The 16809-nt window shown below is 51.5% G+C and overlaps 1 protein-coding gene across 11 annotated transcripts in view; it reads right to left on the bottom strand.

Annotated features, from left to right (window-relative positions):
- The window catches only part of PAX8 (paired box 8), a 57581-nt gene continuing 40772 nt past the window's right edge, over positions 1–16809 (bottom strand). For all 11 annotated transcript variants that reach the window (XM_032352719.1, XM_032352726.1, XM_032352728.1 and 8 more), the window contains 3 exons: positions 10243–10344; positions 2671–2757; positions 1–1181 (listed from right to left, as the gene is read on the bottom strand). In XM_032352719.1, coding sequence (XP_032208610.1) covers positions 1105–1181; positions 2671–2757; positions 10243–10344 — 266 coding nt within the window. In that variant the 3' untranslated portion in view covers positions 1–1104. The remainder of the gene's footprint in view (positions 1182–2670; positions 2758–10242; positions 10345–16809) is intronic.

Raw genomic sequence — 16809 nt, 5'->3', positions numbered from 1 at the left:
AAAAAAAAAAAAAAGAAAAAAGAAAAAAGAAAAAGAAAAGAAGCATCAAGGAGAGAAGCCCAACATGGCAGGGAGACAATTCACTGAGAGGCCAAAGTCTGGGGGTGGAATGAGGGAAGCTTGACCCAAACAGAGCTTCATTTATAGTATTTACAGTCAGGCTTTGGCGGGGGCAAGGGTTGTGGGGCAGGGGGGCCGGAGAGGGCACCTCCATGCTGGCTTGGGGGGGTCGCCACAGGGACTCTTGAGTTGCTGTGGGCTGGGGCTGCAGGGGGCACACCTGGCGGGGCAGGGGCTGTCGGGGAAGGGAAGCGGGCCCCCAGCAATTGGGCCTCGCTCTACCCCAGGGCTGCAGGTTACTCCCCAGGAGCCAGGGTTGGGGGTAGGGTGCCTTTGGGAATGGTTGTCTCCAGCTGGAGTGGGCTGATCTGGCTGCGAGGGGGTGATCCACCGGAGAACTGGGGCGTGCTCACAGGTTCTCAGCAGCAGGCGACAGGAAGGTCCCGGTGACCATCAGGAGGAGCTTCCGGCTTTGACCCAGCCCTCAGCCCTGGCCAGGAGGGAGGTGCAGAAATGCCAAGCAAGCTGAGCGGAGAAGGTGGACAGCCGGAGCCTCAGCTGTGGGGCAGGCGGGAGGCGGCTCTCCGAGGGGCCGTGACGGGAGCATTGGCGCCTGGCTGCGGGGTGTGGGCCGCACCTCCGAGAGCCTGTCGATGGAGGAGCCAGGGGGCCCCCGTGGGGTCCTAAGCCCATCGTGGGGTCCTAAGCCCATCGTGGGCCCCTGCGCCATCCCTCTCGAGCTCCTCGACTGTTCCTTCTTCTCTCCACATTTTTTCCGTTCCGTTCTCTTTTGGAACAGAACCGTTCTCTCTTTCCCTGGGACTCCTGCCCCTCCTTATGGAGTCTTAGAGGACAGTTTGGCCTTCTCCAAAGTTATCCTGTCTTTCATGGTTCATTAAAACAACCACACAGGGAGTGCGCCACAGTGCTGGACTTGCGGTTATTTTTCATGTAATAAATAAAGATTCCTTTGTGTGACTCTCTGAGGCCTGTCCCAGGCCAAGTCCTCCTGGTGCTCAGTTGCTCCCACTGTCCCCATAGCAACTACAGATGGTCAAAGGCCGTGGCGGTGGTGGGTGGCGCACTTGGCCTTGATGTGGAACTGTAATAATACGGGGAACCTGGACATGTTAAAAAAAAAAAAACAAAAAAAACAACAACCACACCACTGGTCAGAGTGGAAATTGCACCACACAGCCTCTCCTGCATCTGCTAACCTTGAAGACAACACAAGTTAATCATCTACTCCTTAGGCCTATCTGATCATCAAAGATTAACTCCTCTCCGGCCCTATTTCCTCCTTCTCCGGCCTCACCTTCGGGTTTCTGGCCAGAATGAGAACCGTGGCTTCTTGCCCCTCCTCCCAGGATCGCCTTGACCTTCAACACCCTCGTCTCAGGGAAAGGGCAATTGGCAGCAGTTACATCTGGAACCCCGAAGAACCAAGCACACTGGGGGATTCCTGAGGCCGTCCCAACCCTTGCCCAAACAGTGAGAGGTCAGAGAATCTTCCTCTTAGGGCCCAGAAGGACTAGAATCCCGAGTGCCCAGGGGAAATGTGCCTTTGAGGGCCTCCCTGGGGAGACTGTCCACCTGCAGGATAGGCAGCCCAGGTGGGGTTGGCAGGGAGGTGCCCTGCCCCCTGGCCCAGCTCAGCAGCCTCATCCTTTCTGGTAAAATCGAACAGAAAGGTGGCTTAGAGTTGAACCCATCTGGCAAACAGAGCCCAGGTGAGCCATCCTTCTGGTCGCTTCTGGAATGCCAGGGGGTCACGGCAGGAGAGGGAGACTTGGAGATGGATGGTCCTGCCAGGCCTATGACAGTGCCCATGGGGTGGGCCACACTGGCCTCATCGCTTTTCCTGGGCTCAGGTTTGCTCTGAGACCCTCAAGGTCATCGCTCGGGGAGACTCTAGCAGAATCCCTTGAGTTTCCATTTATGGGGCCTGGTTTCCTAAAAAGCTTCTGTATCTAGCCCATGGCCCCGGGTCAAGAGATGGGTGAAGGGGAACCCACGGCTCACTCTCTGGACCTTCCACGGAAGGGGGCATCTGCATCTCAAGCCAAATACTGGGAATGTGAACAAAGGATCCCGTGTGAGGGTTTTGGTCTGGAGTCATGAGCCCCCGGTGCGACACTGAGATGGTTTATGTGTACAGCAGGATGGCCTCCGTTTGCCAACAGCGCGCTCCCAGGGGCCAGAGGGCAGCTGGCATCCTGCTGGGCGCCCGTGTCTCAGAGTCACCGCGGCTGGACGCGGCTGCACTCTGAGCCCCTGAAGACGGGAAGTCCACTCTGAGACTTTTCTTGAGTCCACCCCTGCCCTCCCAAGGCCTGAGATACGAATCTTACACCCGACACATGGCCTCAGGCGGCAGGAGGGAGCATGACAGGGAGAAGAAAGCCTCCCGCTTCTGTGCTTTCCCTCCAGACAACCCGGGGCTCTGGCTTCCCTCCACCTGCTTGGTCTGCCAAGAGCACCTGTCTCCCCAGACCCTCCATCTCCTCTGGGCCTCCGCTGCTTTTCAGACGGATTTTTGGCCCAGCCCAGCCTTGTACCCCCACCCTACCCCATGCAGCAGAGGGCCTGGGTGGCCCCCAGTGGACTTACTCAGCAAGCTGGAGTTGGGGAAGCGCCAGGCCTCGCCGTAGGAGGAGTACGGGGTGTGGCTGTAGGCATTGCCAGAGTATTCGCTTCCTGTTGGAGGCACACAGGTGAGAGGCCTGTGAGGTGGACACACCACCGTAGGCTTGGGGGTGGGGAGAAGGGTCTGCAGGGCTGCCACTGGGTGAGCCCTGGGACACAGGGGGAGCCGGGGCAGGACAAGGTGGGCTCAGACGACCCACCTCTGGGGGCCCCTCGTCTGCATCACTTTGGACAGAGCCCTTTATTGCCAGGTACCAGAGGCACTGCCCTGACAAGCTCAGTCCTCCCGGCTACCCCAGGAGGGAGGTGATATTTTAAGGCCCATTTTTCAGGTAAAAAAGCTGAGGCTTGGAGACCTGCAGAAGCACACGCGGCTGAAGGGCTTAGTGGTGTATGGAAGCTGCGCTGGGACTCTAGGGCCCAGGTTGTCGCCGCTTTTTCTGCTGCGTGGACCTCTGGCAGAAGGCCATTCCAGGAGGGGCCGAAGGGAGTGAGAGGGGCCAGAAACAGCCACAGAAAGAATCCTCAGGTCGTACACTTGTCAGCCTCCCTAGGTCTGAGTTTGTTAGGGGCGGGGGTGAGGTGGCGGGGAGGGGAGGGGGTCCTGAGTGAGGATTAGAGGAAAGAGCAGAGGGAGGGAACGCCCTGTAGGGAAATCTGTCCTGGGACTTGCTCCGAGGACGTCCCTGTCGCATTCCAAGTCTGCCCCTTGAAGCAAACTCAGTGCATGAATTGAAACAAAGTTCATCAGATCACCTCCTTCTGCGAGTGGATTCTTGGCTTCACCAAAGGAGTGACTGACCAGAGAAATCGCAGAAGGATTCCCTTAGACGACAGCAACAGACCCAAGCAGCCCTCTCCAATACCATCCATACTCCCCAGGGAGCTTAAAGATTGCAAAATGCTTTCCCACTCACTCATCCCCTTTACCCTCACCAGCTAGCTCTGAAGCCCCCATTAATACCGCCAATTTATAGGGGAAGATGTTGGGAGTGCCCCCGGATTAAGCAGTTTGCCTCAAATCCCACGTTGGCGGCAAATAGCAGAGCAGAACTTGACCTTAGGGCTCTAACTCTGAATTCCAGATAATCCCTTTACGTGCTTCTGAGCCGAGGCAAAACCAGATGCCTGCCAACCCCGCCATCCCCTGTCAGTCCCCACGGCCTTTCAAAACCTCATCTGCTGTTGGGATCTGAGGACCTTCTGTGGCTTCCCGTCTCTTTCACAGACTTTGGAAGGGAAGCTTGAAAGTGCAAGCTTTTCAGCTCCAGCTCCCCACCACCAGATCCACAGCTGGCCTGCCTGGAGTCAAACCTCTGCTCTCCACTCCTCAGCTGCGTACCCTGGCCAGTCACGTCTCCTCTCGGAGCCTTGATTTCCTCATCTGTAACATGGGGTGAATTATTGTCCCTGTCTCATGGGGTTTAGGGACGATTAAATTAGATAATATCCATTAAATGGTGAGCCCCACACTTGCTATATAAAAAGCTCTCAAAACATGCTAACTTTGATTATTTTCCCATTAAGCAGGTGCTAGAATAAAGCTCAACAGAGGATCACGAATGAAGAAACCGCTCCCCAGAGAGGGAGAGACATTTACCCCAGGTCCCGTGTTCAGTTAGAGCCTGCACTAGAATCCTGGCCCCTCGCTCCTACTCCAGGGGTCTTCCTTGTGTCCCACAATGCTAACTGTTCCCCATTTATTGCTGGTGGACCCCAGAACAGCCTGGTATCAGAGCACCCTAGTGGGAAGCCAGGGGCCCCGTGCCTTTTCTTCCACCCGGTGCCAAACACTGCTGGCTCGGAAGCACGAGGAAGACATTGGTGGAAAATACACATTGCTTCCTCTCTCATTTTGTCACTTACCCATGCATTTCACTCACTCACACACTTACTTACTGAACACATGTTCACCAAGTACCTATGTGCTTCGGTTACACGGAAGCTGGTGTAGGGCTGGGGGCTCAGGAGGGGGTACACGCCTGGGAGCAGCTTCTCCCCACCACCAGATCCATCCACCTGCCCAAGCCACATGGATGAGACGCCCCTACACCCACGAAAGGCCTCGCTCTACCTCAGGGCTATCCCCTGTCCCCTTTGCTCTGCATCCCACCCCACTCACCCTTCCAAGGTCTTGGCCCTACAATCTGTCCCTTCTTTTCTGCTCTGTCAATCTCTCCTTCCTAATTATCACTTCCTCCACCCAGCAAACAGGCTCTGCCATCTTCTGCATTGTTTTTTTCTGCCCCAACTCTGGCTACCAGCCCCTTTCTGTGCTTCCTTCCTGGTTTCTGCCCTTACCTCTTATTCCCGACAGGAGTGCTGATCCCTGAAATCCCACAACTTCCACGCCAATCATTGCAATGGTCACTCCCCTATCCCCTCTCAATCCCCTCCCCCGACCTCCTAGCTGACCGTGATTCAGGTCATCGCTCCTTCTAACGCCTTTGGGTTTTGTGATGCCTCTGCTGCCGGATCCACTGTCCTCCCCAACTCACTCTCTTTGCTGGTTTCTTCTCTCCTTGAGCTCTAAATGCTGAAGGCCTGGTTTGTGAGCCTTCTGTGATTTTCCATCCACATTCTCTTTCTAGTGATCTTGTCTAATCCCTTGGCATTAAATAACAACTCAGTACGATGGCTGAAATTTATGCCCTAGCCAGAATTCTTTCCTGACTTGAGACATATATCAGTGCTACTGCCTTATTAAACTGGGTATTTGGAGGTGTCTCAATCCTCTTGGGGCCTATAGAACTCTTAATTTCCACGTGCCACATGCTCTACCTCCTTCTCTCTTGGTCCCCCACATTTTTACTTGCCACCACCACCAGTCATGCATTTTCCCAAGCCTAGGAGTCATCCTTGTAGCCTCTGTTTTGGAACCCCTACAGCCAAATCACCAGTAAGTATTGTTGGCTGTACCACTAACATAGCCTCAGTGTCTCTTTTCTCCTCCTTCATTGCTACCTCCCCAGCCCAAGCCCCATCTGTCTTTTTTTTTTTTTTTTTACGATTTTATTTATTTATTTGAGAGAAAGAGAGAGAAAGCACGAACAAGGGCAGAGAGAGAGGCAGAAGCCACTCCCTGCTGAGCAGGGTGCCCCATGCGGGACTTGATCCCTGGACCCTGGGATCATGACCTGAACTGAAGGCAGATGCTTAATCTACTGAGCCACCCAGGTGCCTATGGTCATGTCTTGAGTGAACTATTGCAATTGTCCCTCCCCTAACTGGTCTCTGTGTTTCTGCTTTTGACTAGCTACTCTCTGTTTTCCTAGCAGCCCAAGTAGTCTTAAAATTTGACCCAGCCACTCCCCAAATCCCTTCCTTTTGTAATGCTTTCCCCATTCACTTGCTGTTTTTAGATATACTCACCCCCTTTCCATGTGTGATCATGCTAAACTGGTTCTTGCCTCGGGGCCTTTGCACTTGCTGTTCTTTTGGGCTGGGGATGGCCTGCTCCAGTTCATCACTTGGCTGACCACTTTGAACACCTTCTCAGAGAGGTCTCCCCTGTTCACCCAATCTAAAGTAGTTATCTCCTCTCCCTGTGGCTCTTTGTGACATCATTCTACTTTATTATCTTCACGGCACTTATCACTATCTGAAATTATCTTCTTTATTCATTCATTGACTTGTTTACTGTACTTTTCCCTCCACTATTAGGTCCTAAGCTCCATGAATAGAGGGTCCTGCCTTGTTCACTGCTATAACCCCCCCAGCATCCTATGCCATAGACATTCAACCGGCATTTGTTAGGTGAAAAGGTGGTGAATGAATGGAAGGATGCAAGAATGGTTGAAAGGCTGGGTAATGGAGGATGGATGGCAGGAAGATGGATAGATGAAGGGATGGATGGATGGAAGGATATATGGATGGATGAATGGATAGTGGAAGGATATATGGATGGATGGATGGATATATGGATGGATGGATGGATGGATATATGGATGGATGGATAGTGGAAGGATATATGGATGGATGGATGGATGGATGGAAGGATATATGGATGGATGGATGGGTGGAAGGATATATGAATGCATGGATGGATGATGGATGGATGGATATATGGATGGATGGATGGATGGAAGGATATATGGATGGATGGATGGATGGATGGATATATGGATGGATGGATGGATGGAAGGATATATGGATGGATGGATGGATGGAAGGATATATGGATGGATGGATGGGTGGAAGAATATATGGATGGATGGATATATGGATGGATGGATATACGGATGGATGGATGGATGGATGGATATATGGATGGATGGATGGATGGATATATGGATGGATGGATGGAAGGATATATGGATGGATGGATGGATGGAAGGATATATGGATGGATGGATGGAAGGATATATGGATGGATGGATGGATGGAAGGATATATGGATGGATGGATGGGTGGAAGGATATATGGATGGATGGATGGATGGAAGGATATATGGATGGATGGATGGGTGGAAGGATATATGGATGGATGGATATATGGATGGATGGATATATGGATGGATGGATGGATGGATGGATGGATGGAAGGATATACGGATGGATGGATGGATGGATGGATGGATATATGGATGGATGGATGGATGGATATATGGATGGATGGATGGATGGATGGATATATGGATGGATGGATGGATGGGTGGGTGGATAGAAGGATAGATGGCTCACTGAAAGGATGGATGTAAGAAAGGTTGGATAGATGAGTGCATAGAAGGAACAATGGATGGAAGGAAAGATGAATGGAAAGATGGAGGATGGAAGGAGGGATGAATGGGTAAGAAGAAGCACAGATAGGTGGAAAATGTGTACAAAGACACACGGTGGAAAGCTGAGTGGATGGATGAATGGATCCATCTGTCTGGAGTTGCCGGTCCGCTCTAGAGCTGGTGTGAGGGTCATCAACTCTGTTAATGGGGCAGGAACAACAACAACCATGAGAAGGCAAAGCAGAAGATGAGTGGATAAGAGAAGTCTGTCCTGGTCCTGTTCTTGTGTTGCTTTCTTAGAATATGTGTTGTTATTTCTGGTATTGTAAGAGGCAGTGCCATATAGTAGGAAAAGCCCTAGATTTGTAATCAGAAGACCTGTGTTTGAACAACTCAACCATGTAGTGCAGTTCATGGAGACCCTGAGCACACTAAACTTGTTTCCTTATCTATATTAAACTAGAATTATACCAGCCTCCTCATCCTATGGTGAGGATTAAGCAAGAAAGTTGTATCTATGAATGACCAGGCACACGGAAGTGCATAGTAAATGATCTTCACCTTCCTTCCACAGGTGATTAAAGAATGTCACTGGCATGCCTTGCATTAAGCACATGTTCTGCACCTAGCACACAGTAGATGCTCAGTGAAGGTTTATTTTTTATTTTTTTATTTTTTATTTTTTGTAAGATTTTATTTATTTATTTGACAGACAGAGATCACAAGTAGGCAGAGAGGCAGGGAGAGAGAGAGAGAGAGAGAGGAGGAGGATCAGTGAAGGTTTATTAATTTTAATGGAAAGCATCACCATTCAGCCCACTGGAAGATTGTGGCTACAGGTAAGAGATGGACAAATAATATTTTATGGGGAAAAAAACCCACAACCTTCCTTAAGAATTCATTTGCACAGGGCGCCTGGGTGGCTCAGTCAATTGAGCGTCTGCCTTCTGCTCAGGTCATGATTCCAGGGTTCTTTGATCCGAGCCCCACATCGGGCTCCCTGCTCAGCAGGGAGCCTGCTTCTCCCTCTCCCTCTACTGCTCCCCTTGCTTGTACTCTTTCCCTCTCGATGAAATAAATTAAAAAAAAAAAAAAGACTTCATTTGTACCGTGGCATTCCTAGGACCCAGATGATGCATTAAATAGTATTCCATTTTCTGGAAACTTATTTACACACAACTGATTGGGGAGCCCCATGCAAGGCAAGGCCCATCCTTTTGCAATTCAATGGTAGTTCATCAACTGTATTGTACGTTTTTTTTTTTTCTTTTTTCTTTTTTCCCACCACACTCACTCAGGATGAGATCTTTCTTGAAACACCTGGGGCCTTTGATGAGAGGCCCAAACCTTCCAGCTACCTCCCAGGTCAGACTCCAGGCTCCTGGACCCCCTTGCCCTGGGCCTGGCCCTGGGGAATGATTCATAATTAAGAGAAAAGCCCTGTGCTTTCTGTGCCCTCCTCCTCCTCTAAGCAGGCGGCCTGGAAGGTGGAGAGGTTGGAAGGGGGATGGGGGAGCCGACTGGAGCCTGGGATTTTGATTGAGAGGCCCCATTATCCACACTCTTAAAAAAATAACCGAATCTTTTCCTTTTTTATCTTGACCAATCTCATTTCACGCTCCAGAAGAGGAAGGGAGGGAGGGAGGGAGTCCAGGGCCAGGAGGGAGAGAGGAGTCAGTATTCTGTATTTTCAACGCTGCATTAAGCACATCGCCACGGTAACCAGGCCGGCAACAAGTGCCAGCTCAGCAGGTTCCCAGGGAGCTCGGAGCCTCCTTCCTTCCCTCCAGTCTCCCTCCCCGCCCTCGGCCCAGGAGAGCCCAGCCCACCTGCCTCAGCACTGGGCACCCAGAGTGGGTGGCTGGCAAAGAACAGTCCCTGCCAGGGAGGGAGGGAAGCAGGCCTGGGTGTATCTGCTAAGGGTCTGGGGTCAGAGCCACAGAGGCTGGCATGGGGGTCACAGATGCTCTGATTCACAGCCCATTCCAGAAGCTCCAGGTCCTAGGACCTCTTGAGGCAGTAGAAATGGCTTGATTCTGCCCTATCCACCCTTGGGTCCTTCCCATAACTCCCTAACAGAGGGAATGCAACTCGCCCCTTGTCTTCCTCCCTCGCCTACACCTTGACACCCCGGGTCACTTTTGAGCAATGATCATGCTGGTAGATAAAGAAACCCAAAGGACTGGCACAGAGGAATCCAGGACGGTCCGAATGATGGTGGAGAAATCCCAACAAGTCTCCTGGAGTACCCTGGGAGTCCCTAGAACATGGATCCCACCCATACAGGGTTGAGTGGGGGTGGGGTGTAAAGGAAGGTATATGTCAACCATCATCACATCATCATCATCATCATCATCACCAACACCATTCACACTCAGACTGTGCAGAAAGGGCATACAGATTCACCAGAGGGAAATGCCTGGAAGACCATGGATGGTTCGAGGGCCAGGCTGGTGTTCAGCTCACATCGCCCTAAAGCACTCTCCATCAAGGCTCTCCGTCAAGGCTCACTGAGTCAATGGAGGAAGTGGCAGAGCTTGGATTTGAACACTGGTCTGTCTCCGCCCCGCCCATTTCATCATGGGGAGTCTGGGAGCACGTGGGAAGAAGGAGGTTGAGCAGGGGAAAGTTAAGGAGCCAGAACTAACATCTTGCCTGGAGGCATTTACAACATGTGCCCTTTGGTGGGTCCTGCCATGCCCTTTGGGAAGTCTGTGCATGGGACACACCCTTCCTCCTGTCCCCTCATTCTCCACCTCTGGCCCACACCTCCTGTTTGTAGAACTCCCCTCCTGCCCAGCCCCCTGCCTCCTTACCTGCCACCATGCCCGCGATGGCAGAAGAGGCATAGCTGCCCTGTCCACTGGTGGGGATGTGGGGTGGGTATCCGGGCAGTGTGGGTCCCACCATCTCTCTCCCTGGAAAAATACAACGAGGAATCATTAGCTCAGCTACTGTGGGCTCTGGCACTTCCTGTCTTGCTTCCCTGAGGCTCAGCAAGTCTTTCCTCGTGCCAAGGCCAGCTCTCTCTAAAGCCACTCTCCAAACCCGCTTCCCCCTCCTCCCTTCTCCGAGTTCAGGGCGCAGGCTGCACTGTGCAGAGAGCACCTGCCTATTGCAGTCCTGTATTATCCAATGATTTCACTTGCGTGAATCTTAATTCACTCACAAAAAGCTCATGCTGTTGGAGGGAGGCTGGAGGCTATGTCTTCTGGGTCCTTATTATCCCTCCAGCATCGAGAACAGCAGTGGGTGCAGCCGTAATAGGTCAGAGGCCACTGGACTCAGACTCATGGTCTCCCAGCCCCAGTTCTGAGGCTCAGGAGCAAGGGATGGCACAGGTGTGGCCTTTGGGCCACTACCTTTGACCACCCTTTTTCTGGATCCGAGGCAGACACTGCTAATCAATCGTTGTACTGTTTGCCAGGGGGCCAGAGAGGGTCTTCCTATCAGAGCTGTGAAGGACACAAAACCTACCGGTGATCCCTGACCTAGAAAGGAGATGTGGGCTGGGAGATACTTAGCGTTTACATGTGAACATGAACTAGACAACTGGTAACCCCATTTCTGAGGGAGGGAAAACCCCACATTTTCAGTAAAACAGACACCCCCCTCTGTTTATAATGCCCTTGCCTCAGTGGCACTGAGGCAGCTCTGGAGACCTGTCTGATTGCCCTGGCTTTACTTCTTCCTTATACCCAGAAGTCAAGCCTTCCCATTTTGAAGGCCCCCATCTGACTGGCTGTGTTTCTTCCGCAGCCACCATGTCCCACAGGCCCGGATGGAACTCTTCCCTCACCCAGGGATTCTTGGTAGCACATCCTGGCTTGCCCACTTCTGCCCAGGTTAGGACCCCCATGCCAGCATATGTATTAATAATGCCCATTTCACTCTCAAATGCCCAGTGTGAGTGATGAATAATCTGGTCAACCCAGTTCTTGGTGATGGTTACTGGATTTCCTCAACTCCAGCACTCTTGACATTTGGTGCCATCTTTGCGAGGGGGCTGTTCCTTGCATTGTGGGACGTTCAGCAGCACCCCTGGTATCTACTCAGAAGGTGTCAGTAGCAGCAGCCCAGCACCCTCCCCCGCTCCCGCCGTGTGACAACCCTAAATATCTCTAAATATTGCCCTATGTCCCCAGGGGGCAAAATCGTCCTGGGTTGAGAACCATTATGTTCGATTATGGCCATTTCCCCCAAATGCCTCTGCCTCTTCCGCAAAGGGGCTGCTTCTTCTCCTAGGACTTGCATGGACACCCTGTGAGCCTGTCAACCAACTTGCCAAGGTCATTCTTTCTATATCCCTGCTTGTCCAACTTTTTTTCCCCCCAAGATTCCCCCCCTCGCCCCAGGTCCTGCATGCTTCAAACTCTTCAAGGGGTGGCCAGGAATGATGAAAGGGAAGGTACGTCCCATGGAACCTTATGAGTCGTCGATACCAGAGGGACTAACTCTTACCTTGATTTCTAGGGATTCCCTGAAGACTGTTTGTGCATTTAGTAAAGATTTTTTGAGTAAGTATGATATCCTAGGCACTTTTCTGAGTACTGGGAATACAGCAGTGAATAAGAATGCTAAATTAGCAGGGCCACCATTAACTCAAGATGGGGCACGAGATCAGATGGACGTGTGGAGGCAAGCCTGGGGGTCAACAGACAAGACCCAGCCTTCTGGGCTTCTGCCCTTTCTCTGGAGGGAATGGTGTGGGCACCAGAGGACCTCAGTCCTTAGTCTGCTGCTACAGCTAATTTTCCAAGTGCCCTTAGACCAGTCACCTATGTGCCCAAGCTTGTGTCTTCGTGTGCAAAGTGGGAGGAAAACAGGAAGAGTAGCCTTATGCACCTTATTACTACTGCTACAGTATGACCAGTATAACTCAGAGCCAGTGTTCCATGCTACAGGTGGACACTGAGCAGGGCAATGGACACATTCTATAAATGACTACATGTCATGGGAACCATTACAGAACAAATTTGAATAAGCCATCAGTGTTTATTATCTAAAGCTATGTGAATGTTTTCATATACCACCTCCTAATTTGTTTGACTTTAGTACAATGTCCTGCTGTGGTTGATGCTGGACCAAACAGGGAAGAATCTACCCAAATTCTGCAGGTGGGTTCAGTTCACTTGACCCAGGGTCCAAACAGATGAGGGACTGGAAACCCAGGTGAGGCAAGGAAATTTCAGTATATTCAGAAGTAGAGGGAGAAATACGCAGGAGATATACCAAAGTAAAATCTGATCTCTCTTCCAAGAAGAGTGCAATACAATCAGCTATCAGACTCAGCCCCTTCAGCCCTCAGATGAAGCACCTGGCCAGGTACTGGAGCCCATGAGAGAAAGGGGTGACAAGAAGCCTGTGGGGTGGCAGGGGTACAGAGGGTAGACAGGTGCATGCAAAGGAGAGTGATGGAAAAGGGTGGTGGCTACTTCAAGCCTGATGCTTCTCTCTTTCCTCCTCCTGCTTCTAGATCCAAGCCAGACTGTGGCTGAGTGACAAACCCCTTAATTGCTCTGAATTACATCTTCCTGTCTGTCTCGTGAAGAGCTAGGTTAAATAAGAGATTGCAAATTAGGTTCAGTTTACCCCTAAATTCTTTGGTAGGGGCTCCCTGGTACACTGTGTTGAGCAGGATTCTGAGGCTGTATCTGTGTCTACCAAGACTGTGGCTGGAGGTGAGGAGGTCAGTCTTGGCTCTTAGGCCACCTCTTTGCTAGTGCTGGCCTAGGTACTCTCCAGGCCTCTTGTGGTCCCACATTCCCCTTTTTCCCACCCTCATCCACCCCGTCCCATCACCTGGTCCTACTGCTTCTTGAGCTTGGAAGCTCCGTGGACCCAGCCCTGGGGCATGGGGTTCCCCTGAAGCCACAATTTAATTTAGCCGCAGTTGCCCTGTGGGACCCCATCCCATGAAACCAGCCCTTAGACTGCTCTTAGAAATACATTCATCACTCTCACTCCCTTAAATTCTGAGATTTCAATCTTCACCTCTCCTCAGTCCCCATGTTTTCTCCCAGTGGGACAGAAGTTTCTGAATCAAATGCCAGAGCACATCCCAAAGGCTTCCAGGAAACTTGGCCCTCCTGGAAAGTCTAGCAAGATTTTCTATAGGATGGCTCTCACCCAGGCTGTGGCCCCTTTAACTTCCTTGTCAATCCCTCAAAACTCTGCTTCCGTTCCTTACATAAGTGCTTTCTTCCAAAAAGCCACGAACCTTGCAAACTTCTCAGAAATGAAACCACAGAAACCATGAGTACATGAGTTCCAACATGGCCTAACCATGAGCTTTAACTGACTTACTTATTTTTAAGGCTCTTCCTCATGAGTTTTTCTGATTCGCATCTTCTCAGCACTCAAATATACTTCCAACACGGCCCTGTTTTTCAGAAGGTGATGTAGATATAGGCCCATGTTGGCTGGCTATGAAGTGGGGTTCTATAAGAAAACCCTAGCGCCCTAGAAATACTGGTAAAAGTTCTAAATATTGGTAGCATTCCTCCGAGGAATTCAGAGGGTAGAGGTGATTGCAGACAATTTTATTTGTCCACTTTGATGTCTGCCCTCTATGTGACCCCTTTTCAATTCCTTATCTTGTTCTGATAGCAAAGAAAATTTATAGCAATCCAGAAATCTCTTTGGCAGGACTAAATATAATTTCGCACAAAAGAATGGAGGCGGGTAATGGACTCTTTGATGATAAAACCAAACTCAGAGCTTTCTGATCAGCTGAGCTGGAATCAGCCCCAGGACAGGCGGGACAGGGATGGCCTTGATATCACTCTTGCAAGTGTGTTGGGACCCAGACTGGGGCATCTGAAGGGAAACGACAGGAATATTAGGGGCAATCCTATTGTTCCCCAAACCCTGATGCTACTTTTTTGGCTAATTAGGGAGAAGCTGAGACCCAGAAGGACAGTCACCCTGGAAATCGCACAATCAGAGCCACTGAGCGAGGAGAGGAGGTGACCCCGGGGGGAGATGGAGATGCAGCTGGGAGGATCCTTCGGAAGCCACTCAGAGGAGGAGAGCCGGGAGGGCCACGCTGAATCTGGAAGGAAAACTCAGCTGTCCTGCCCCTTCCTCTGGTCTGCAGCACTACCTCAGAATAATTCAGTCTGGGCTACCTTCCCTTCCTTTCAAGTTCACCTCTTCCTCCTTTGCGTCAATTTCTAGGCCCCTGGACTCTTGAGATCGTTCCTCCTAGCCTTCCTTCTCCCTGGATCTCCTCACATCCCGATCACCACGGCTCAGCCACAGGTTAGGCATTTAGGCCCATTCTTGACCAGAGGCCGCAGGTGGATGGTCTTCAAGGAGCTGAGGGTCAACACCCTGGGCTCTGCATGAACACGCTGATCCTTTGCTACAGAGCTGGCCCAACTCTGTGAACCGCAGCCCTGACTTGCTTCCTGCTCTTAGCAACCTGCCTGGACCCAGTACCTCCAAGTCTGGGCACCTCTTGCTTTTCTGAGTCCCTGCCTCTGGTGCCACGTCTTCTGGGCCTTGCAGCCCCCCACTGGCTCTCGCAGGGGCCATGCTCGGCACCCTGGCGTCTTCCTTACCCCATGTGGTGGATAACCTTCCCTTCCTGCCATCGGTCTAGAGAGTCAGCATGGCCACTAGTCTAAGAACTGGCAGAGTGGAAGCGGCACCCGGTTTGACTGCGTGTTGACAGGAGGTGCATGAAGCCCTCACAGGGTGACGGGAGGGGAGAAAGTTGGGGAGGACTGTGGGGGAGCACTTTGCCCCGGGCTGTTCCAACTATACTTCATACGACTATCCAAGACCGCTTCCCACGGCCACCTGCCCTTCCCTCTCCACTCCACTGGGCCTGCCAAGTCTCTGGGCGACTCACACAGTAACCAAAGTCCCGTTCCCCAGCATCACACGCTTCACCCACACCTCACCCCTTGCTGCCTTACCGCAGCCCTCCTGCTCCGGGCCTGCCATTCACACGAAGCGGGCAGCCTCACCCACGATCGGGCCTCTCCACTCTGCAGGGGATGGGAGTCCCTTTACTCCCTGGCTCGCCTCCCACCCTCCCTATCCCATTTTCTCTGGCTGACATCATCCCACTCAACTCACGGATTTTTCTCCTTTAATCACTTTGGTCAAAACAAATGACCCATCTCCGCTGACTTCACCAGCTTTTGAAATTTTGAACTCTGAGTCAACGTTCGCTTGCTTGCTCCATGCCTCGAAACACTGTCTCTCAGCCCACCCACTGGACTTCCTTGGTTAACCCTTTACCTCTGTGCCCACTTCTTCCAAGAGGGCCTCCCACATCAGACGGTGGGCATGCACAGAGAGTAAAAATCACAGGTGCCTGCCGGACAGAATATAGAGGCAGCTATCCGACAGGGTCTGTGGACTTGAATAAGACGACCTTGTGGTCCTACTGGGCAGGCAGAGGTCTTGGTTTTCTAGTTTGGTGGTCCAAGGGCTTTCAGGGGCAGAGTTCCTGCTTCAAACAGAGTAGCTCTTCATTTGTCTGGTTTGGATACCTGGCTTCTGTAAAAGCTGTCACTTCAAGAGAGTGTTTTGAGGCCCAGAAAGTTGAAAACCACAGGCCCAGAAGGACTGCCTCACTTCTGGCTTCCTCCTTGGATTCTAGTTCAATACCTTGGGCCCATATCTCAAACAGTCCCATTGCTGGGGAAGCCCTTCCGATATCTGGAGATGATAATGGGTCTCTGCTCCCTTTGCTTATTCCACTCCAGGCCACCTGCCGCAGCTGGATACCCTGACTCTTTCGGCTACTGCCCAGGCCCTGGCTGGATAGGCTGATGTCCTTCTGCTGGGGAGACCCAGTTTGATTTATAACTTGGGGTGAACGCAGGTTGAGCCCTCACTCTGCCAGACACCACATGCCTATTCAGGGACCTTAACCAGGCCCTTCTCCTTCCTGGGTCTGTTTCCCATCAGTGTAAGGACAGATTTGCTGTAGATGCCCCTAAGTGCTTCCAGCTTTAAATGTTTTGAGCCAGTGAGGTTCCTGATGGAAGGTCCCTCTGTTCTCCCTTCTCTCAAGCTGGTGAGTAACTCTGCTTCAGTGTTCTCTAAGCTGGGTATAAGAAGAGATACACTATGGAGACCCAACGGGGACAGACCCTGTTGTCTTTAGAAATTTGGTCCATTCATTGGCTACAAAAGCCAACGACTTTTTCCCCTCCAAAGTTCTTTTTTCCTTTTTTATTTCTCACCCTAACCAAGCGTTCACTGCTTTATACTGCCCAGCTCCTGACCTTAACGTCCCTGCTTGTCCATGGGGCTTTGGAGTAAGTTTCTAGAAATCAGCCAGGCACCCCTCTTCCGGGCATCGACTGCCTCTCCCGCCGCCTGATGTTGCCAGCACAGAGTTCCACATATGGGCATGTCCA

Source organism: Mustela erminea, chromosome 7 (assembly GCF_009829155.1).
Source record: "Mustela erminea isolate mMusErm1 chromosome 7, mMusErm1.Pri, whole genome shotgun sequence".
Classification (NCBI taxonomy): Eukaryota; Metazoa; Chordata; class Mammalia; order Carnivora; family Mustelidae; genus Mustela; species Mustela erminea.
This window is presented reverse-complemented; position numbering and strand designations above follow the sequence as displayed.